At 39.2% G+C, this 23,263-nt stretch overlaps 1 protein-coding gene across 2 annotated transcripts in view; it reads right to left on the reverse strand.

The window, feature by feature from the left end:
• The window catches only part of LOC150082890 (deubiquitinase OTUD6B-like), a 373,124-nt gene that overhangs the window by 141,357 nt on the left and 208,504 nt on the right, over window positions 1–23,263 (reverse strand). For both annotated transcript variants that reach the window (XM_090376893.1, XM_090376895.1), the window contains one exon: window positions 400–545. In XM_090376893.1, the coding sequence (XP_090233019.1) occupies window positions 400–545 (146 nt within the window). The remainder of the gene's footprint in view (window positions 1–399; window positions 546–23,263) is intronic.

The following is a 23,263-nucleotide window of genomic DNA, read 5'->3' on the forward strand; positions in this document are numbered from 1 at the left end:
GACTTGTATAATAATAATAATAAAATAAAAAAATAACATTTTAAAAATAATAATAAAAAAAAAAAAAAAAACTGTTGCAAAGAAGCCCTAATGCATATACTGTTGTTGTTGTTATTTGGTTTTTAGGAGCATTAGCAACTAAGGCCATATTGCTCCGGGATATGCGGTGGTCATTCCCTGAATGACCTTTCCGCATCCTCCGTATTTGGTGGTGACGGGCTCGAACCCCGGTCTAATCAAGAAGCGTGTGCTACGCACTGCTGCTCCTTCCCACCTGGCTACGGAGGCGCCAATGCATATACTACCAAATCAGAACCTGAAATGTCTCACGGTGGTATATTCTTAGTAATAATGTGTGAAATTATTAAACTGATATAAGCGAAAAAAAATTTTACACACCTGAGTATTGCTGTGCTGTAATTCAGCTAACTCATTTTCTTGCTTAGCATGTAGCTCTGCTTCTAGTTTTGCAATTTCAGCAACAATTTCCCTCTTTTTCCTTTTGTCTCCCTTTGGTATACTGTGTTTTAGACTTTGAATTTTAGCTACAGATAAACATCAAAAAAACAAGGAAAATGGGCATATATATAAAATGCTGTGCCCAAGAATAAGGGAGAGAGAGAAAAAAAAAAAAAAAAAAAAAAAACTTAACTATATTATCAGTAGTATCAAAAATGCCAATGAAATATGTAATGAAACCATTACATAATTAAATAATTACAGCTTACCAACAGGTCAAATTCCATACTTAGTTCACAAGAGTACCATAAAAATATTAATAAAATAATTAATAATAATAAAAGTAAACAAATATATAAAATTATTAATATTAAAAAATTATACAAGCATTAAAAATTATATTTAAGAATCAAGCATAAAAATATTGTTCATAAAAATAGTCTGGATAATATATTATTAATAATACAGGCATACAACGGTTCTCCAGATCTGAGTAATTATGTATGTCCTTTAGTAATTCATGTATAATGATTTAAAAATATGATATCCATTTTTCACAAACACATTCAACAACCTTGCATATTATAAATAAATTTCTTTCTGTTTATACTCTAGAACAGCCATGTAGTATCAGAGCAGTTTACAAGGACAAAGGGCAAGAACAAGGTGAGAACATCATCGCTCTATTTAGCAGTCACATGAAGAGAACCATGGTCAATTTAATCATCTGTAGTACTGTTCCCTTGAAGTTCTCTATTTAGGCCATGGTTCTTTGATTTACTAGATTTTTTTTTTATCCACAATACACTATTGTGGATTTTGAAATGGAACAATAAAATAATATCTTTGATCCGAGGTGGATGAGCTGATTTTCGTATTTTTTAAAAAATGAAGCCACTTTTGAAAATTTTAAGCAGAGGATAGTGAGTATTAAACTTGCCAGGAACTAATGCAGCTACTGAATGTTTTTTTTTTTTTAATAGTGAATAAAATTACGACCACTGAAAGGAAGCAATTACAGTGAAAACTGTTACCGTATAATTTTACACTTTAACATGTATTCTAATTATATATTCACAAATCTGGGACTCCCCATTATAAACAATGTTCCTGATTTGCTTTGCAGAAGATCCGGTCAGCAAAAACATTCCCAGAATTTTTTCACATGCAATTTTCACACACATATATATAAGTCCCAAAGGTAAAGAAGACATTATTATTAGCCATATGGTGCAAGGAAGCCTGAGGCTTTTGCTGCACTAGCCACAAAAAAAAAACAAAAAAAAAACATTGAGTTTCCCTGAGAGAGAGAGAGAGAGAACAAGAGTCAGAAGTAAAAGGGAATCACCAAGAAAGAGAAGATTGATGATATTCAGCTCAGGACACTGGGTGTGCCAATCCCATACTCACCAGATGTGAGACCCTGGGGTTGCATATAAGTTTTTTTTTTTTTTTTTTAATGCAAACCCCAAACACTGGAGGCATTAGAACATATAGTACTTAGTACTGTGCTTGGGTTGGAGGTTGAGAAGACGAAAGAAGATATTTGTTGACATTAGACTTCTGTAGACTGTAATTTTCAGAAAATACGTATGAAGGAAGGTTGTTCCAAAAAATGGCAGTTGAATGAATAAATGAGGAAGATGAAAAGTTGGTTCTGTGAGTTTGATGTTGCACAGTAAATGGATGTTGGCGGCACATGTTTGGACTATTTTGAAAGAGAGAGAGAGAGGGAATTATAGAAGCCAATTCATAAGAACAGTACCCATGGAAGTATCTGTAGAAGAGGCATGCAGCAGAAACAGTACGTCTATGAGACAGCGAGTGGAGAGACTCTGTTAGAGATGAATCATTAATTATCCTAACTGCCCTCTTCTGAATGGAATCAAGAAGGCTGAGAGAGGTTTTGGGGGCACCACCCCAGATGTGGGAACAATATTCCATGGCAAGGCGGATTTGCGATTTATACAGAGTGAGCAGCTGTTTGGAAAAAAAGTAACGCTGACAGCGAAAACCAAGTTTTTTTAGATGCAGAGGAAGCAATATTTGTAATGTGCTTGTGCAAGAGAGATTAGAAGTCACGGTGATCCCCAAAAGAGATATCATTTTGCCTAGAAATCGGAGTATCACTAAAGATAAGCATAGGAGCAGAAGAATCCCTTTGGCGAGATATAAGACAAGACTGAGTTTTAGAAGGGTTGAAATCAACTAAGTTGTCTTTGCCCCAATGGAGAATTACCTGAAGATTGGCATTTAAGGAATTGGTAGCAGATTTTCAAGAGGTTGAAGCTGATTGAGCACAAGGTTTCTCAAAATGGAAAGTGGAATGCAATGTGCTATCATCGGCAAAACTATGGATAGGATTTCCATTCAATGGAAGAAGGTCATTAATATACAAGAAGAAAAGAGTGGGGGGAAAGAACTGAACCTTGGGGAACACCGGCATTAGTGGAGAAGTTAGAAGACAGAGAGCCATCTACCATCACCCTCAGTGAGTGATCAGAGAGAAAACTTGATAACCAATTACTAAAAACAGTTGGCAAACCATAAGATGGAAGCTTGTTTAGAAGACTTATGCCAAACACGATCGAAAGCCTTTGAGATGTCAAGAGCAACTTGTGTTTCACCGAACCTTTCCATTGAATTAGTCCATAAATGGGTAACATAAGCCAGAATATCAACACTGACGGAATCCATACTGGCAATCGTTGATCAGACCGAAGGTTTCTAGGCAGTTTAAGAGTTGGCGGTTAATTGATTTCTCCATTACTTTAGAAAGAGTAGAAGTAATTGCAACTGGACGATAATTGGATGGGAGGGATTTGTCACCCTTTTAAGGAACTGGCTGGATATGAGCAAATTTCCAAACAGACGGAGAAACACCTTTAGAATAAAAAAGTGAAAAAAGGTGGCAAAGAATAGGAGTAAGTTAAGGAGCACAGGTTTTGAGAACAAGTGGAGAAATACCATCGGAACCTGGAGCTTTCTTAGCATCAAGAATCGTCAAAATCCTTCTGACATCCTTTTGACGGAAGACAACAGGAGGCATTGAATGGAGCGTATTGGAAATGGTGGGAGGTGTTTTACCAAGATCATTAATACATGAGATGGAAGAAAAATGGGATGCTAGCAGGTCAGCTTTATCCGTGGCTGAAGTGACAACAGAACCATCTGGTTTGGACAGAGGTTGGAGCAGAGATGGGCAAAAGTTGCGGCCAATAGCTTTGTCAAGAGACCAGAATTCTTGGCTACCATTAGGGAAAGAAGCAAGTTTTCTACTCTTAGCCTGTTCAAACTCTAGTTTCGACTGATTAATAACTGCCTTACAATTGTTGCGAGCTTTGGTGTAGACAGAAAATGAAACTGGAGAATTAGAAACAAGCCAATTACGATATGCAACATTCTTCTCTTGAACAGCCTTAGCACATTTATTGGAAAACCAAGGTTTAGATAAAGGACGAGATTTTAAAGTGGAGTGTGGGATAAAGGATTCCATTCCTGCAAGAATAATTTCACTCACACGATCTGAGCAAACATTGACATCAGAAATTTTGAAATAGTGATCCGACCAAGGAAAAGAAGTCTTGCAGGTCATCCCATTTTGGATGACCAAATGCCAAACAACGAGGTTGGGAATAACCATGAGATAAAGGTCCCATTGTAGAAGAGACAAACACCAAGTTGTGATCTGAAGTGCCTAAAGGACATCTCACTTCGACCGTGTACTTAGAAGGGTTGTTTGTGAGAAAAAGATCAAGCCTATTGGCTTGATGATTAGGATTGTTCGGTATCCTTGTAGGTAAATGAACAATCTGTGTAAGGTCATTAGTAATTGCAAAAGCCTCACCATCTCTGCCAGCTGGGGCGGTGTGACTAGAAAACAGAAGCCAGCTGGAGTAGTGAACATTGAAACCAACAAGGAAAATTATCTCACAGTTAGGAAAGTTGGACTGGAGAAAGTCAAGTTGCAAAGAGAGGAAGTGAAAGAGCTCCAAGTGATTAGTGGAGTTGAGAGAACGGTAGAGACAACAAATGAATTTGACACAATGAGGTAGAGAGATTTTAAGCCAGAGAAGATCAAAGAGAGGAGATTCCAAATTGCCAAGTCTCTGATAGGGAATATCAGAACGGACATATGCACACATACCACCTTTCAGGTGAAAGGAATCATACAGCAAATAATTTGGGCATCTGAGATGAGTAGCAGTTGAATCAACCGATAACTGAGATTCTGTCAGGAAAAGTACATGGGGTTTGGCAGACTGCAAGTGGAAATGGACATTGTTAAGATTAGAATTGAGACCACGTATATTTGTGAAATGAATTAAGCAGTGCTTGGGAGGTTTAGATCTTTTCGCAGATAAGCTTGCTCTATTAGTTTGACAATTCATGATGTATTCAATAGTAAGAAAAAGAGGGTGGGACATGCTGTATGAAGTAATGAAATTTTTGGATATAGCATACACATGGTAAGAATATACCCAGATCCTTGACATAATGTGGCCTCGACAATGCTCCCCGCATACACACTACTTGGACTCCCTCCAGTCACTATCTGGCAGAGTAGAGGTAGCAAGATTATACACTAGCTGATCTGGAAGCCTCCTAGAGAGTTACCAATAGGTTCGGTCCGGTGTACTAACTAGCACCCAGCCTGCGAACGCTGTTTTAGAGCTGTACCCTCGAAATGTAAGGAATACTGGATCCCACCACGATGTTCATCATAACCTCAAAAGTCATCAATCATACTGCATGATGGAAAAGATAGGGAAGGGTTGACCGGAACTTAGCTCTAGAGACTAAACATGGGTTCCACCACTTCAAGCCTCCAATAAGCAAAGTGGTGGTAACATAGAGGGGCGGCATTCCTCCATGTGATGTGGGCGCCACACCTCGACCCCTGCTTACGTTGGTTCACATCTGGGCAGTCACCCACCATGCACTTGTGCATGGAGGTTATACCCAGGATTACTAATAGTCCCACCATCGTGAAGGTGCAAGCATGTCACAGACCGTCCGGACTTTGGCAAAATTGGGTCCACTTGACTTTAGTGTCACCCAAATATCAGTTCCATCAAGTAAGTCTCCCTTCCTCTTCCAAATAATTGTCTCCCATTGATCAATGGCACTTGTGTGCCATTGATCCTGCCTTTCATTTCTTATTGATCAGTTAAGTCCTTATTTCAATGACTTTAAGAATAATATTTAATGTTAGTTAGTACTTAATGTTTAATATGTTATGTTCCTTAAGTGAGAATTACAGGTCACTGATGAAAAAAAGCCGTGAATTAGGGTTGAAATTGAAAGTGTCTGCAATTCTGCCCAGACACGATAGGAGGGAGTATATGATGAGACCCCTGTCAATCAATTCGGCCCTGGAAAGATTGTGCAGGGCTCAAGGGGTAGAATTTTTTTCAGCCTGGTCTGTACTTGTTAACAGGAGAGACTGCTTCTACAGGGATGGGATACACTTAAATAGAAAGGGTGCAAGAATGTTTGCTGATGCTATCGAGGCAATGTTAGGTGGGTCGGAAAACTGCTAGATTGGGGGGATACAAGGACTAATAGATTAACAGTAGCCACTGGCAGAGGTGAAAGTGATTCTTGCACTGCTTCTATTGGAATGAGCCGCAGCCTGGAAAATAAGATGCAGGATATTTCAGAGACTGCTGGGAATCATTGGGGTACAAGTAAACACATGGGTTGTGTTAGGGTAGCTAAGAAAAAGAACAGGTGCATGTATACTTGTGTGTACACCAATGCTAGGAGTTTAGTAAATAAATTTGATGAATTTGAGGTATTGCTCAAAACATCAAAGGCAGATATTGTGGGGATTTCAGAGACGTGGTGTCACACAGATATAAGAAATGCAGAACTGGAATTTGGGGAGTACAATGTCTACAGAAAGGATAGACAGGATAGGAAGGGAGGAGGGGTTATGCTATTAGTTAAAAAACACATAAAATCCAAGGAAGTGAAGCCAGTCGACATCGCTGGACAGTGCAGTGTCGAGTCAGTTTGGTGTGACATAAGCATTGGGAGATCAAAATTGAGAGTAGGAGTGTGCTATAGGCCTAATGACTCTGATGAGTATAATAAGAAACTGTTCGGAGAAATAGAGTGGGCCAGTAAATCAGAGAGTCTTATAATGGGGGATTTTAATTTCCCAGATATTGACTGGAATTTGGGGGCTGGTCACTCACACAGTAGCAAGGCTTTTGTGGATTTATTGGATGATTGTTTTCTACATCAGCATGTTCGGGAGGCAACTAGAGGGAGTAATACTCTTGATTTGATTATCAGTAGTGATTCTTCATGCATTAAGAATCTGCAGATAAATGAACCACTTGGTGGCAGTGATCACAGTGTGCTGAAGTGGGAGTTACTCAAAGAGGTAACTACCATTAGGGGTAAAGGGAAGGGGTATTGCTTTCGTAAAGGCGACTACAATGGACTGAGACAGTATTTAAATTCTATACAGTGGGATCGACTGATGATATTGCCAACAGCAAATTCAAAATGGGAAGCATTTAAAGAACTTATCGTGGAAGCTACTAGGCTTTACATACCAACTAAGAAATATTGTTCAAGGTTTAGGCCTAAATGGTTGTCAGATGAACTAATGAGGCATATGGCAGAGAAGAAAAATGCATGGGATACATACAAATTAACACGTGACACGGACGCCTATGATAGATACAAGTTGATCTGTAACCAAGTTACAAAGGAGGTTAGGCAGGCGAAGGCAGATTACGAGAGATCCTTGGCAAGGGATGCAAAGAAAAACAGCAAAGAGTTCTTTACTTATGTAAACTCTAGAAGGAAGGGGATGAATCAGATTGGTCCACTTGAGATCGATGGGTCAACTGTTGATGACCCTGCTCGGGTAGCTAACAAACTAAATGAATATTTTGCATCGACATTCACACATGAGGAGTTATTCAGCGAGGGGAATGCCAGAGGTGTATTCAACTCTAGCAGTAAGCTAGAGAATCTTGTAATAACTGAGAGCAAAGTGGAGGAGAAATTGTTGAAGATAAACACAAGAAAGGCACCTGGGGTGGATGGGATCTATCCAGTTATATTAAAGGAGGCAGCAAAGGAGGTAAGCAAACCCTTAGCCATAATTATGAGAGCTTCCTTGGGACTCAGGGGAGGTACCCATTGACTGGAGATGTGCAAATGTGACCCCAATTCACAAAGGGGGATCAAAGGCTGACACAAGTAATTATAGACCTGTGAGTTTAACTTCTGTTCCCGGAAAATTAATGGAGGCACTGGTGAAAGAAGCACTGCAGGATCATCTAGACAAGCCTTCAGTTATAGCTCGGACACAGCATGGTTTTGTTAAGGGAAAGTCTTGCCTGACCAATTTGATTGGATACTATGATGCAGTCACAAAAGAACTGGATGCAGGGAATAACTTTGATATTATATACTTGGATCTTAGAAAGGCTTTTGATACTGTTGCACATGGAAGACTGCTGCACAAATTGGAGCAGTGTGGCATTGGAGGCAAGTTGCTGCTATGGATAAAGGGGTGGTTGAGGGGGAGAAGACAGAGAGTGGTAATCAATGGACACTGCTCATCGTGGACTAATGTTATTAGTGGAGTCCCTCAGGGTTCAGTATTGGGGCCTTTATTGTTTTCTGTATTTATAAATGATATTGATGATGGTATATCAGGCTTAATGTCCAAGTTTGCAGACGATACGAAGGTTGGCAGGGTTGTCAAAGACACTACTGACACAATGTGCTGCAACAGGATTTGGAAAGGTTGAGCAGATGGGCTTCGAGGTGGCAAATGAAGTTTAACATTGACAAATGTAAAGTACTACATATGGGAAACAGCAACCCCAGAGCAACGTATCAACTCTGTGGTACTACACTGACAGTGGTAGAGAATGAAAGGGACCTGGGGGTGGTGGTGCAGGCAGATATGAAGTTCTCTGAGCAGTGCAGACGAGCTGCAAGAGTAGCTCATGGTGTATTGTCAATGATATATAGGAATTTTTCTAGCAGGGATAAGGAGGTGATTATTCCCTTGTATAAGGCAATGGTCAGGCCACACCTAGAGTACTGTATACAGGCCTGGAGGCCTCATTTCAGGAAGGATGTAGAGCTGCTGGAACGAGTACAGAGAAGGGCAACTAGATTGGTGAATGGGACAAAGGGGTTCTCTTACGAAGAAAGGCTTAAATTTTGCAAATTACAGTGTCTGGAAACTAGGCACCAGCGGGGTGATCTGATAGAGGTGTACAAAGCCTTGAATGGTTTGAGCATGCTCAATGCTGATGGGATTCTTCCTCTAGCTCAGAAAAATCACCTGAGAGGGCATAAATTCAAATTGAGGAAAGACAGATGTAGGATAGATGTGCGGAAATTTGCCTTTAGCCAGCGGGTGGTTGGTGGGTGGAACAGACTTCCATCCCTTGTCGTGGAAGTTGATAGCCTAAATAAGTTTAAGGCTCAGCTGGACAGGTATTTCGAACGAACAGAGGGGTGAAGTGGAAGTGGTTATTTTTATTTATTTATGTTACTTTTTTTTTTTTTTTTTTTTGGCTGATGCTGCATAAGCTTGCTTTCTTGCATCAAATGCCTCTACTAATGCTAATGCTAATTAAATTTGTCTGAGAAAATTAAAACAACTTCAAATTTTAAAGTTAAAATTTTAAAACAACTTCAGAAAACAACAATGCACCCATCACTGAACCTAGGGCTACTCTACTAATAACATTAGTCCACGAAGAGCAGTGTCCATTAATTACCACTGTCTGTCTTGTTCCACTCAACGATCCTTGTATCCATTGCAGCAACTTGCCCTTGATTAGACCGGGGTTCGAGCCCGTCACCACCAAATACGGAGGACGCGGAAAGGTCAAGGGAATTTCCATTGCATATTCCCGGAGCAATATGGCCTTAGTTGCTAATGCTCCTAAAAACCAAATAACAAACAAACAACTTGCCCTTAATGCCATACTGTTCCAGTTTGTACAGCAGTCTTCCATGTGCAACAGTATCAAAAGCTTTCCTAAAATCCAAGTATATGATATCAAAATTATTTTTTTCATCCAGTTTCTTTGTGGCCACATCACAGTATCCAATCAAATTGGTCAGACAAGACTTCCCGTTAACAAACCATGCTGTCTTTGAACTGTAACTGCAGTCTTGTCTAGATGACCTTGCATTTCTTCTTTAACCAGTGACTCCATTATTTTCCCTGGAATCAACATGGCTGTAATTACTGTGTCACCCTTTGATCTCCCTTTGTGAATTGGGAACACATTTGCACATCTCCAATTCATGGAGACCTCCCCTGACTCCAAAGAAGTTTTCAAAATTATGTAAATTATAAAATTAAAAATTAAATTATATTTCTTAATTATGTATAATTTTATCCTTCAGTGTAAATTTAATTTTTTTTAAATTATTTCTTACTACTGCTAAATGAATATGGCTGGGCCCATTATTTTTAATATTTATTAATGATAAAGTTTGCAGATGGTGCAAAGGGCACAGGAAGGTTAATGACAGTAACCAGTATATGTTACTACTAGATCTTAAAAAGACTATGTAGGTGGGTTCAGAAGTGGCATTTGAATTTTATTATTGACAAATGCAAGGTATTTCTTATGGACAGTAGTAATCTCAGATCTTCTTAACTGTGTGGAACCACACTCGCGTTAGTGGAGTGTGATACCTTGGGGTAACTGTGCAGTCAGATATAAAGTTCTCCAAACAACGCAGACAGGCTACTAGGGCTGGTCATTTGGTGTGCGTTCCGTGCACCGATAATAATAAGTGAATTTTTCCAGCAGATATGGAGGTGATTATCCTGTTGCATGAGGCAACAGTTAGGACACAGCTTGTGTACTCCATACAGGCTGGAAGTTTTATTCGAGGAAGGATGTGAATCTGTTGGAATGGGTGCAGAGGGCAACAAGATTAGCGAGGGGAACAAAAGGGTGCTTTTACAAAGGCTTCAGTTCTACAAACTGCAGGATCTGGAGAGAAGTCACATGCAATGAGATCTGAATGAGGTGTTTAAGGCTTTGAATGGACTAGGCAAGCTGCATCTGGATGGCATTCTTCCTGTTGCTCAAGCAGCACACATGAGGGGGACATCAACTCAACTTGAGGAAGGATGGTGGGAGTATAGCTGTGCAGAAATTTTCATTCCACCAGCAGGTAGTTGATTGTTGGAACAAACTTCCACCTGGTGTTGTAGAAGTGAGTAGTGTGAATAAATTTAAGGACAGTTTGGAAAGTTATTGGAAGAAATGGACTAATAACGGTGGGGTTTTTTTTTTTGCTGAGGCTGTATACAGTTTTCTTACTTGCATTATATTATTGCCAATAATGAAGTCTACAAGTACTAGTAAGCTACAAAAAAGTTCAGTGTAGTTTGTCATTTTTAATATTGTTTGTTTTTTCCAAACTAGTCAGACTTTATTATTTATTTATTTTTTTTACTCCTATGCTGATGATGTTTACTATTACAATTTCTTTCAAAATTGCCGATATTTTGTTGGTCTCTTTACAGGTGACACTCTTAACTGATGAATTTTTGATTTGTTTCTTATTTTTAAATCAATTATACAACAATTCACTTGTGTTGAATTCCTCATACTGAATCAACATCTGGTTGAGGAAAATACCTGAATTTGAATATAAGAGATGTTCTCAAGCCATCTCTTACATTCAAATCCAAAGACAGTTCAATGAAATAGATCTGAGTCTCAAGGAGAATAAACTGTTTTGCTTGACAATATGTAAGGTAGGTGGACACACAGGAACTCCACCACTTACGTATGGGTTATGTTCCGTGGAACACTATGTAAGTCGGAATCTGTCCCATGCTTGTGCAGCACTCGCAACTGTGCTCGTTGAATTGATTGAATCAAAAAAGAAATGTTTGACGAACATGTAATTAGAATTATTTATTGTATTTATTCAATTTTTTTTATCATATGCGCAGGAAAAATTATAAAAGCTTGAAATTTCAAAATTATAAAATTACAAAAAGAGAGGAGACAGGCATAACGTCAGTAAGTTTTACCTCTTGAGTATCGTTGCCAGAATCAACATCTTCAGCTGATAAGTACGCCACTGTGCAGGTTTAGAAGGGGTTAGCCACTCAACCTGACAAAAGAACATTAATGGATGACTGGATGGTGGGTTTTTTCTTTTCATAGTAGATTTCTTTGTAGCAAGCAAGCATATCATTTACCCCTCTGTTAACTTTTAAGAATGGTTTGCTGTCAGGTTCATTCATCTCAAACCTAGCCATTGCCAATGCAATTTTACATAATGCCATTGCCATCTCTGGTGGTGAAGTGTCTCAGCTCCTCATTTGGTTCACCTTGAGCTTAGTCGGCATTTTCTTCTTTCACTATCGCTGCCTGCAAGTGAATAAGTTTTTCGATAGTAATTCCTTCTCTTCTTCCTCCATTAACTCCCCCACGTCTTTGGCATCAACCTCCAACTGAAGTAGCTCTGCAACCTTTACAATCTTATCTGTAACCTCTTCATATGATTCGTCTTTTTCAAATTCCTCCGAGGCCTTTTATGTGCCATTTAAACAACTTTTAGTAATTTCTGCCTTATTAATGTTTAAGATGGTGTGGTAAATATTGTAAGATTTCGAAAAAGTCTCTTAACATAAAATTTTTCCCATTGTCTGCTGCAGACAATGCCTGATCAAATGTTATGCATAAATAGTATGCTTTTAATGTTGTTGTTGTTATTTGGTTTTTAGGAGCATTAGCAACTAAGGCCATATTGCTCCGTGGATATGCAGTGGTCATTCCCTGACCTTTCCGTATCCTCCGTATTTGGTGGTCACGGGCTCGAACCCTGGTCTAATCAAGAAGCGTGTGCTACACACTGCTGCTCCTGCCTGCCTGGCTATGGAAGCGCCCTATGCTTTTAAATTCGATATAACAAGCTGATTCACAAGTTGGATGAGTGAAGTCTTATTTGGCGGTAGAAATTATTCTCACATTCGAATTGAAATCATCTAAATGTGTAGAATGTCCAGGAGCATTATTTAATAGAAGCAAATACTTGAAAGGAACGTCATTGTCTTCACAATATTTTTCAACCTCAGGAATGAAGCAGCATTTAAACCAATCTTCAAAGAGAGATACTGTTATCCATGGTCTCTGGTTCGATCGGAAATGCATGGGTTGGGTAGCTTTATTGATGCCCTTAAATGCACGAGGATTTCCAGAATAGTACATAAGCAGTGGTTTTAATCTGTAATCTCCCACTACATTAGCCCCAAGCAAGAGTGTGGCTCTATCTTTTGACGCCTTGAATTCTGGAATTGTATTTTCCTCTTTGGCAATTTATGTTTGATCCGGCATTTTTGCCCAATACAGAGCAGCCTCGTCAACGTTAAAAATTTGCTGCATTGAATAGCCACCTTCATCAATAATTTTTTCCAACACATCACAAAATTTCTCTACAGCTGCTGAATCGACACTGGTGACTCCACCGCATACTTTAACATTGTGGAAACCAGCACGATGCTTGAACCTATTAAACCACCCATTACTTCCCACAAACTTGCATTGGGGTTTGCCGTACTTATCCTTAATATCTTTATAAATACTTGCTGCTTTTGCTTGAATGGTCATTAGACTCAGGGGCACTCACTTCTCAATCTGATTTTCCATCCATATTATTAACAGCTGTTCCATCTTCGATATGGCACCTGAATGCTGTTTTGTGATCACTGTTGATCCAAGTGCGTTGATCCTTTGACATGTTCTTTTATACATGCAATGTCCTTTAAAACAGTATTCACTGTTGAAGCAACGAGACCTAATTCTCCTGCAGTAAATGAAAAACTTTGTCCTGCATCGTACTTCGTAATCATTTTCATCTTCATTTCTAAATCAATTTTCTTTTGTTTCCTGGCACTACCACCACTTGCACTTTTCGTTGATCCCTTTCCCTTCATCATTGTAATACATATCTAGAATGAAGAGCAGTTTCTGAAAATTTGTTTTTTGTATGATTGAAGATTTCAGTGAAGGGGAACACATTTCACCATAACAGCGTAAAAACCCACACAATTGCAGTTATCGGTATTATCGAAAATGCATTAAGATAGTTTACTACCTGTTTATAATTAGATGCACTAACAGAAAAGCCCAATAAACCAGAAACTGCTAATTGTTTTTGTTTTTTTTTTTTTGGTTGTGACTTCCAGAAATGTGCTTTAGAAAAATATCACAAAGGCGTTCAAAATTGATTCTTATAACAGGAGCATGTGATAACGATGATTGTTTGTTTTGTTTGAGTTTATTGGCGCATCAGCAACTGAGGCTATAATGCGCCAAATACAGGTCATATGTAAAAAATTAAAATATTCAGTGACCTAAGTAGTTAGGCCACCATGTCCAGATGTATAATAGCAAAGATATAAAAAATAAACCAATAAAGACGTAACAATAACATAAATTTTATATACAATTAAAAACTTTTATTGATTTAAAATAACTAAAAACAGCAGACACGTTGTCATTGTCGGATAAAATCTGACTGAGTGTATAAGGCTCAGCCAGATGATTAAAAGCGGTAGAACGAGTGCTGCTAAAATCTGGACAGTCAATTAAAAGGTGTCTGATCGTTAACATTGTGCCACAGGACACACACATAGGAGGGCCATCAGCCCTCAATGATAACGATGAAAGGGCAGTGCAATTTCCATTATAAATATGATCTTTTAGAGAGATAAATAGTTTAGTTATATAGCAAAACGTTCAACTTACAAGGAATTGGAACGAATTAAAAAAAAAAAAAAAAAAAAAAAAAAGCAGTGTGTTCTTGGGTTCACATTACAATATTTTCATGATACTTCTATTTATTCCTACGGGATGCAAATTATGTTTCCACAATTGTTTTAAGTTTGCACCGGCCACGAAAAACTTACGTAAAGTCGAATTTCTGTAAGTCGAGTATTACGTAAGTTGGGGAGTTCCTGTATTTAATTTCTGTGGTTGTGCTGGCTAGAGAAGATTTGGTTCTAGAACAGTAATCTGGTCCTCCATAAGTATATGAAGTACACAATAAATCTCTAGTGCTGAATTCATCTTACTGAAATAAATCAAAATCACGTTGAGGAAACTATGTTCTCCAGGTATCTCTTATACTCAAATCTGAAGATGGTTCTGTTGAAAATCATTCTGACCATAATGGATAATAACCTATTTTGCCCAACAGTATGGACATTAACTTCTGGAGCTGTGTTGGTTGGAGCAACACAAGTTTTGGATCAAGAGTGGATCTGCCACAGCTGACCCCCTTTGATTTCCAGATTGTGAGGCTTGATGCATATTTTGTAAACACTATAATTAAAATTATAATTATTCTAAAAATTAAGCTACTTTTCTGGATCAACAGAACTCTATACATTATGGGCTTTATTGATTTTACAGAATTGGAATTTTTCAAGATTACTGTATGTGCACTGTTGTTGTTAAATGTGAAAATTAATTTTATTTTATAAAATAAAACTACATAGCGTAATACAAAGCACTCAAATTAGGAATCTTTTAGCTTAATTTATCAATTAATTAAAATATTATTAATCATATTAAATTTCATTGTTAATTAAATTGTATTTAAATGGAAATCATGACCCAGACTAGAGATGCATAGCAAAGATCAGAGTAGCGAAAGTGCTATGACTCGGGGGAGAAACGAAGTGGACAATTCTCCAATAAGTCAGTATCAAAAAATGTGCGAAATGTTTGCTGACCTTTCTAAAACAGGACATGATCTAGCCAAGGAGGATGCCTTAATGTGTGCTAGGTGTCTACAGTGTCAAGAAATTAGGTACCAACTCAATGTTCTGATGGGCGTCTATTAAATCTTGAGGTATAGGGCAAATGCCCTCGAAGAAATTAATGAGGGACCCATCAAGCTCTCAGCTCCCAGCTCAATGGCAGAGCTCACTCCTGTGCGTCAGGCAACAGATAAGAAACCTCCAAGGCAGGATGTGCTGGTCCCAAAGGAACTAGTTATTGTTGGTGAATCTATTGTCATGGAGACAGGGAATATACTATGCAAGAAAGATAGGTGGAACAGGCCCAAGGTATGTCTGGCAGGGGCAAAAGCTGATGATGTTGTAGAGCAGATATCATCTTTTAAGGGCTGAAAAGGTGATATTGTTGTACACGTCGGAACTAATGACATTAAGAGTAAGATATCTGCAGATTTACTCAACGAGTAAATCTGCAGATATCTTACTCTTAGAAAAAAATAGAAAAAAAGTTGAAAGTTAAGGTTGAATGTAAAAGAGACTGCAATTCTGCCCAGACACAATAGGAGGGAGTATACAGGGTGTTTCAGTTAAACGTTTCAGAACTTCTAAGAGGGGTAGGGTACATCCTGACAACTCGAAATCATATAGCAATGTGGGGTCGGAAATGCTTTCCTGAAGCGGTGTTGTACACAGAAGCACCATAAAGAAAAGAGACCGTAAGTGAGAAATCGTTTTAATAATACATGAAAAGAAGCAAAAAGGTACATGGATTAAAGTAAGTGTTCGAAGTTTCTTCCACGGGCTACAATGCACGCCTCACATCTCCGACGCATGGACATCCAAACATTCTGGAATACTCCAGGCGAATTTCTTCGGCAGCTACTGCGATTCTTGCAACCAGCTCCTCAGCATTGTCAACAGGGGTGTCATAAACTAGCGATTTCATATGACCCCAGAAATAAAAATCAAGACATGATAGGTCGGGTGACCGAGCAGGCCAACGCACGGGACCACCACGTCCGATCCACTGTTGACCAAATGTGACATCCAGGTAGTTACGAACATCTCCGCTATAATGGGCAGGGGCTCCATCGTGTTGGAACCACATTGTCTGTTGCGTTGATGCAGAAATCTGTTCATCTCTCAAAAGTTGTGGCAATACTTGCTGCAGAAAGATCAAGTAGATAGGTCCGGTTAGACGACACGGTAACAGGTAAGGTCCGATGAGGTGATCTCCCATAATACCGGCCCATACATTGACCGAAAATCAAATCTGTGCTGCACGACGTCGTATTGCATGCGGGTTCTCGACCGCCCAGATATGGTCGTTATGCGTGTTGAAAATTCCTTCCCTTGTGAAGGATGCCTCATCGGAAAACAACACTTCAGCAGGAAAAAGGGATTTGTAGCACATTTTCCAAGGTACCACTGTGTGAAAGCAATACGAGGTGCATAATCCTCCGGTTGCTGTGTCTGGACACGCTGCACGTGAAACGGATGCATGTCTTGTTCTCGGAGAATCCTCCAGATGCTGCAATGGGAAACCCCGATTGCGTTTGCTAGACTTCGTGTACTCGTTCTTGGATTCCCCTGTAGCTGGTTGCAAGAATCGCAGTAGCTGCCGAAGAAATTCGAAATTCGCCTGGAGTATTCCAGAATGTTCGGATGTCCATGCGTCGGAGATGTGAGGCGTGCATTGTAGCCCGTGGAAGAAACTTCAAACACTTACTTTAATCCATGTACCTTTTGCTTCTTTTCGTGTATTATTAAAAACAATTTCTCACTTACTGTCTCTTTTCTTTATGGTGCTTCTGTGTACAACACTGCTTCAGAAAAGCATTTCCGACCCCACATTGCTATATGATTTCGAGTTGTCAGGATGTACCCTACCCCTCTTAGAAGTTCTGAAACGTTTAACCGAAACACCCTGTATGACGAAAGCTTTGTCGATCAATTCAGCCCGGGAGAGATTGGGGCAGAATTTTTTTCAGTCTGGTCTTTGCTTGTTGACAGGAGAATCTGTTTCTACAGGGATGGAGTACACTTAAGTAGAAAGGGCGCAAGAATATTTGTTGATGCTATCGAGGCAGTGTTAGTTGGGACAAAAAATTGCTAGCCTGGGGGGATACACAGACTATTATTAGATACATGGTGCAAGGAAGCCTGAGGCTTATGATGCATCAGCAAAAAAAAAAAAAAAAATCCCGATTCACCCCAAGAAAGAGAGAAGGATAATGATATTTAAGCTCAGGAACCTGGATGTGCCAAGCCCAAACTCACCAGACTAAAGGGTTAAGAGTGGCCACAGGCAGAGGCAAAAGTGATTCTTGCACTGCTTCTACTGGAATGAGCAGCAGCATGGAAAGCAGGGCAATGAATATTTCCAGGACTGTTGGGAGTCACAGTGGAACAAATAAATACGTGGGCTGAGTTAGGGTAACTAAGAGTAAAAAAAAGAGGTGCATGTATATTTGCTGCTGTTTTTATTTGGTTTTTAGGAGCATTAGCAACTAAGGCCATATTGCTCCGGGATATGCAGTGGTCATTCTCCGACCTTTCTGCATCCTCCGTATTTGGTAGCTCATGGGCTCGAACCCCAGTGTAATCAAGAAGCCTGTGCTACGCACTGCTGCTGCTGCACACATCTGTCTACGGAGGTGGCATGTATATTTGCACCTCTTAGCATTGGTGTACGTGGCCCAATGCTAGGAGGATAGTTAAAAAATTTGATGAGCTTGAAGTGCTAGTCAAGACATCAAAGGCAGATATTGTAGTGATAACAGAGACGTGGTTTCACACAGACATAAGCAGTGCAGAATTGGAATTTGGGGAGTACAATATGTACAGAAAGGATAGACAAGACAAGAAGGGAGGAGGGGTCATGCTGTTAGTTAAGAAACTAAATCTAAGGAAGTGCATCCAATTGATGTTGGTGGACAATGCAATGCTGAGTCTGTTTGGTGTGACATAAGCACTGGAAAAGGGAAATTGAGAGTGGTGTGTGTTATGGGCCTAATGAATCTGATGAGTATAATGAGCAAAGAAACAGAGTGGGCCAGTAAATAATATTTTGATTTGATTTTTAATGGCACATTGGCAGCTAAGGTCATAATGTGCCAAGTCAAATTTAAAAGGCTACTAAACATTTTGGTAGCCTAGGCTACCACATCAAGCAATTAACTATTATGTAAAAAAAAGGTATAAAGTAAAAGCATATAAAGTATAAAACTTAGATCTTTGTATACAAATTAATAGATTGTAAAAAGTTAAAAATGTCGGACATATTGTCTCTGTCACCTATTATCTGACTGAGTGTAAATGGTTCAGTCAAATTATTAAAAGCGGTAAAACACAAGCATCATGCTTCTATAAAAACAGGACATTCTATAAAAAGATGACGGATGGTTAAAATAACGTTACACATCTTGCACATAGGTGGGTCATCCGCCCTCAGCAAATAGGAATGTGTTAGATGACTGTGACCTATGCGGAGCCGAGCAAGAACAGCTTCCTCTCTTCGAACCTTGGGTAGACTGGACTGCCATTGTGTGATAACAGGCTTAATGTGATGTAGTTTATTTATAGCCTGTCTGTGCCAAGAATCTTGCCATTGGGAATATAATTTAGAGCATATTATTTGCCTGTAGTCTGTATAGGGGACTGACAGGCAATGATTATCCAGGGAAATGGCTGATTTGGCAGCAGTATCAGCTAATTCATTTCCCCGGATCCCAATGTGGCTTGGGATCCAGAAAGTGAATACCAAATTCTAATTCCATGAGAGAAAAAAAGAATCTACCGGATCCTGGACAGGATCAGATGAGGGTTCACCTCACCGATACTAAAGCCTGTAACACGCTTAATGAATCACAATAAATCATATCTTTGGTAGTCATGATTTTTAATGTGATCTATTTTTAATGTGAAACTAGCATTTATACTGCAGAGTTGCACGCAACTCTGCAGTATAAATGCTAGTTTCTTGTGGGATCTTATTGGATAACGTTTTGTGAGGGAACACAACAGCAGATCCCACATAACATTCTAATTTTTGAGCCATCTGTACAGACTGGAAGAAAGTCAGAATACTGCTGTCTATGTGATGCAAAGATTTGCTGGTAGACAGATGGTGGTGTAGTAGCCTTCTCCCATATCTTAAGGGAGAAGTCACAAGTTGGAAAATAGGCATGCCAGGGTGGAAGGAATTGCCTGGGTGACTGGGCAACGTTGTCTACCATCATGTCTAGTTCATTCAACAGTCCTTGAATCCGAATACCAAAAGGTTTGTTGGCAATCCGATGGGTGTTGTAGAGGTTTTCCCAGCATGGCTCAAAAACAGATGCCCATGTGGGATGATCGGGCAGGGATTTTAATTTGAAGGCATACTGTAAGGACAACTGCTTATGTCGAAGAGCTAGAGACGGTTCATTTGCTTCAACGTAAAGGCTTTGGACACGAGATGTGCAAAATGCTCCAGTGGCTCTCCGGATGGTGTATTGGATCTAACCACCGAAGTACACTATCTCTAACAGAATTACAAACCCTAGACCCATAATCGAGTTTGGAACGGACAAGTGCTCGGTAAAGACAAAGAAGGGTAATACGATCTACACCCCACGAAGTTGTTAAGCCCTTTAACACATCTTGTCCTAAGCTGACGAATATGTTGTAAAAATGTCAGCTTGTCAAAAATAAGTCCAAGGAATTTGAATTATGCTACAATTGGGATGTTGTTTTGCCCAAGCCTTAATTCTGGGTCAGGATGAAGATTACGTTTGCGACAGAAGTATACACAAACAGTCTTCTGTGATTAAAATCTGAACCCATTAGCCAAAGACCAAGCTGTAAGATGATCAATGGTTTTCTGCAGTTGCCTTTCAATGACCCTCATATTGCATGAATGACAAAATATAGCAAAATCGTCAACACAGAGGGCATTGTTTACTGTGGGTGGAAGCTGTTCTGTGATAGTTTATTTTGATTGTGAAAAGCATGACACTTAAGAATGGATCCTTGTGGGACTCCCTTTCCTGAGAGAACACTCGCAAGAGGGTGGATCCTAAAGACTTGAAATTGGCGATTCAAAAGAAAGTTTTTAATAAAAAGGGGAAGGTTACCTCTAAAACCAAAGTTATAGAAGTCTTTTAATATTCCAAATCACCAGGCTGTGTCGTACGCTTTTTCAATATCAAAGAAAACTGCTACCAGATGCTCGGATTTAATAAAAGCATCACGAATGGACGTTTACAATCGGATTAAATGATCCAGAGTGGATCTATTTCTTTGGAAGCCGCACCGAGTCCTGGAAAGCTGACCATTTATTTCCAAATACCATACAAGGTGTGCATTAACCATTCTTTCCAGGACTTTGCACAAACAGCTTGTCAGAGCGATAGGACGATAGCTACTTGGATTTCTAGGATCCTTTCCTGGTTTTGGGAAAGCAAGAACGATAGTCTTTCATCAGGAATTCGGAAATTGTTAATAAAAATTCTGTTAAACAGAATTAAAAGGTGATCCTTAAATTGTGGTGAGAGATGTTTTAACATTCCATAGTGGATGTCATCAGGCCCCACAGCACTTGCATGCGTGAGAAAGAGTGCTGCATTTAACGCTTCCTGTGAAAAGGGCTTGTTATATGATTCAAGCCCTTTTGAATAGAAGTTCAATGGGTTTTCTCACTTTTCTTTTTCAGGGCCAAAAACTCTGCAGGAAAAGATGTTATTGCCGAGATTTTTGCAAATGTTTCCCCTAGAGTATTTTCAACTGCAATTGGACATCCATTGTGCTCGAGGATCACTGAAGGGCATGGTGGATATTTTCCCTTCATTTTCTGGATCGTATCCCAGACTACTTTTGAGCTGGCAGCCCGAGTTATGGACAAATGTAAAACGAATCCAAGATTTCCTTTGGCTCTGACGTTGTACACAATGCGCTTTCGCACGCACACATTTAACACGTTCGCTGCCGGTCATGGGTCAGCATGCTATCGTCAATAGCGCGGCACAGAAGGAGGAGACTGTCGCTAGAAGCCAACAGTGTTTCCATAACGAAAAAGCTTGAAAATTGGTAATAAGGGATTGTTAGGTATACCATATCAATATTCAACTGTCGTATAAGCAGTTTCCAAAAGATTTTTTGATTCACGAGCCAGCGCGTGATAGGCACTGGAGGTCAAATTTGGCTTTAAATGCCACATCACGCGCTGGCACGTGACACAAAAACATAATATAGTATGTAAATAAAACAAAAAACATGGTAACATTAAGAAATAAGTTTTATTTCATACCGAACCAATACAGATTACAAATACTATGTGTAAGAATGTTACTTATGTATAATGTTCGCACAATCTAAGCAATAGCCGGGTGATCCTTCACAAACACTGCAGATATAGATTGTATCCTTACATTTCCCTTCGGAATAGCAACGTTTGCATTGCTTCCTCAATATCTTTCCACCTTTTCTTTCTTCCCGTGGTTTGAGCACATGTTCCAGTTCAGGTTGCAGCAAAGACTCGGATTTTGTGAAACGAAACTGTTTCATCGATGTTATGTCATTTTCCCACATGACGTTTTCCAACTTACCGGAATCCTGCAGTGGAAGTGTAGCCTCTTCCACAATATCTTCATCTACACTTTCCGAATCGTCCTTTAAAATCTTCGTCATCGTCGTAACTGATGTCACTGGGATATACGTCAGATAAATCCTCCAACACATTTTTGCAATTTCTTCATCTGTAAGGGATTTTTTATATTGCACTTTTCTTCTTTTTGGGCACGACTGGCCTGCTAAACTGTCACCTGCACAACTCAGATTACAAGGCTTTTCTGCACGTCACGTAACAAAATGTTCAACACCACATACAACTACATATAGTTTACACCCTTTACTTGATGCCGAAACAAATATACACAGCAGAAACACAATGCCAACTGAAGTTGACAACTTCATACAAAAGTCTAATGAATCCCACGCCCACACGTGATTGGCTACTGGGTAATGATGCCACATCCCGTGCCTGAGTGATTGGCTCTTCAATACTGTTGCGACATCACGCACTGGTGCGTGATCGGCAGCAAATGTGTTAAATGTTATTAAATTTTCAGTCATGGGATATCGGCAGAATATCTCCCAGGCTTTGTTTTGTGCTTTTTTTGCTGCTGTGCATTCTGAATTCCACCAAGGTTTGGGAAATAATAGGAAGCAGCTGGATGATTTTGGGATTGCAATTGCAGCTGCTTGGAAAATTGTTTCTGTGACATACATGACTGCTTCATTGATTGGTTCCTGACTGACTGTAGTGATGTCAAGATTTGCCAAAAGTTGAAAGGCATTCCACTCAGCCTGATTAATCTTCCACTGCAGTAAACTAAATGGTAGACAAGGTCTACCACTAGTTAGGGTGGTTATCACTTCCATATGAGTTTTCTTCTACCTCCCAAGTAAGTGAAGGAAGGAGAGAAGGGGAGCAGGTAGAAAGATCAATGGCAGAGAATATATGGGTAGGCATGTGGAAGAAGGTGTTTGTTCCCACATTTAGGAGGGAGAGGTCAGTGGAAACCAAGGGACCCCTATATTGGAGAAGCTGAAGTTAAAAATCTTCCAATTATGATGTTATCAGTTCTTTTAACAATAAGCAAGTCTTATAAAAAATATTATTAATATGAAATTTTAATAAAGGAGTAAAAGAAAAAGATTTGAAAAACAGATGAGTCAAATCAATAACTTGCTACAAAACTTAATGCACAGTAATATATCTGTTTCAAAAAAGCCTGAAATGAAAATGATATAATTTAAGCTGGTGACATTTACATAAAAATCACAAGAATATAGAAGTAATTTATCTTCAATGAAAACTTGAATTTTCAGTAGAAAAATTTTTTTTCAAAGTTATTTTCTATGACAGCTGGGTAATCGAAGTGGCTTCACCATGAAAATGAGCAAAAAAAAAAAAAAAAAAAAAAACTGACTGTACAAACAGGCAAAAATGAATTGTGTTGCAGCCCATGTATTATATAAAGATGT

This window comes from Mastigoproctus giganteus, chromosome 7 (assembly GCF_048544385.1).
Source record: "Mastigoproctus giganteus isolate SK-2022 chromosome 7, ASM4854438v1, whole genome shotgun sequence".
In the NCBI taxonomy this organism is placed as follows: Eukaryota; Metazoa; Arthropoda; class Arachnida; order Uropygi; family Thelyphonidae; genus Mastigoproctus; species Mastigoproctus giganteus.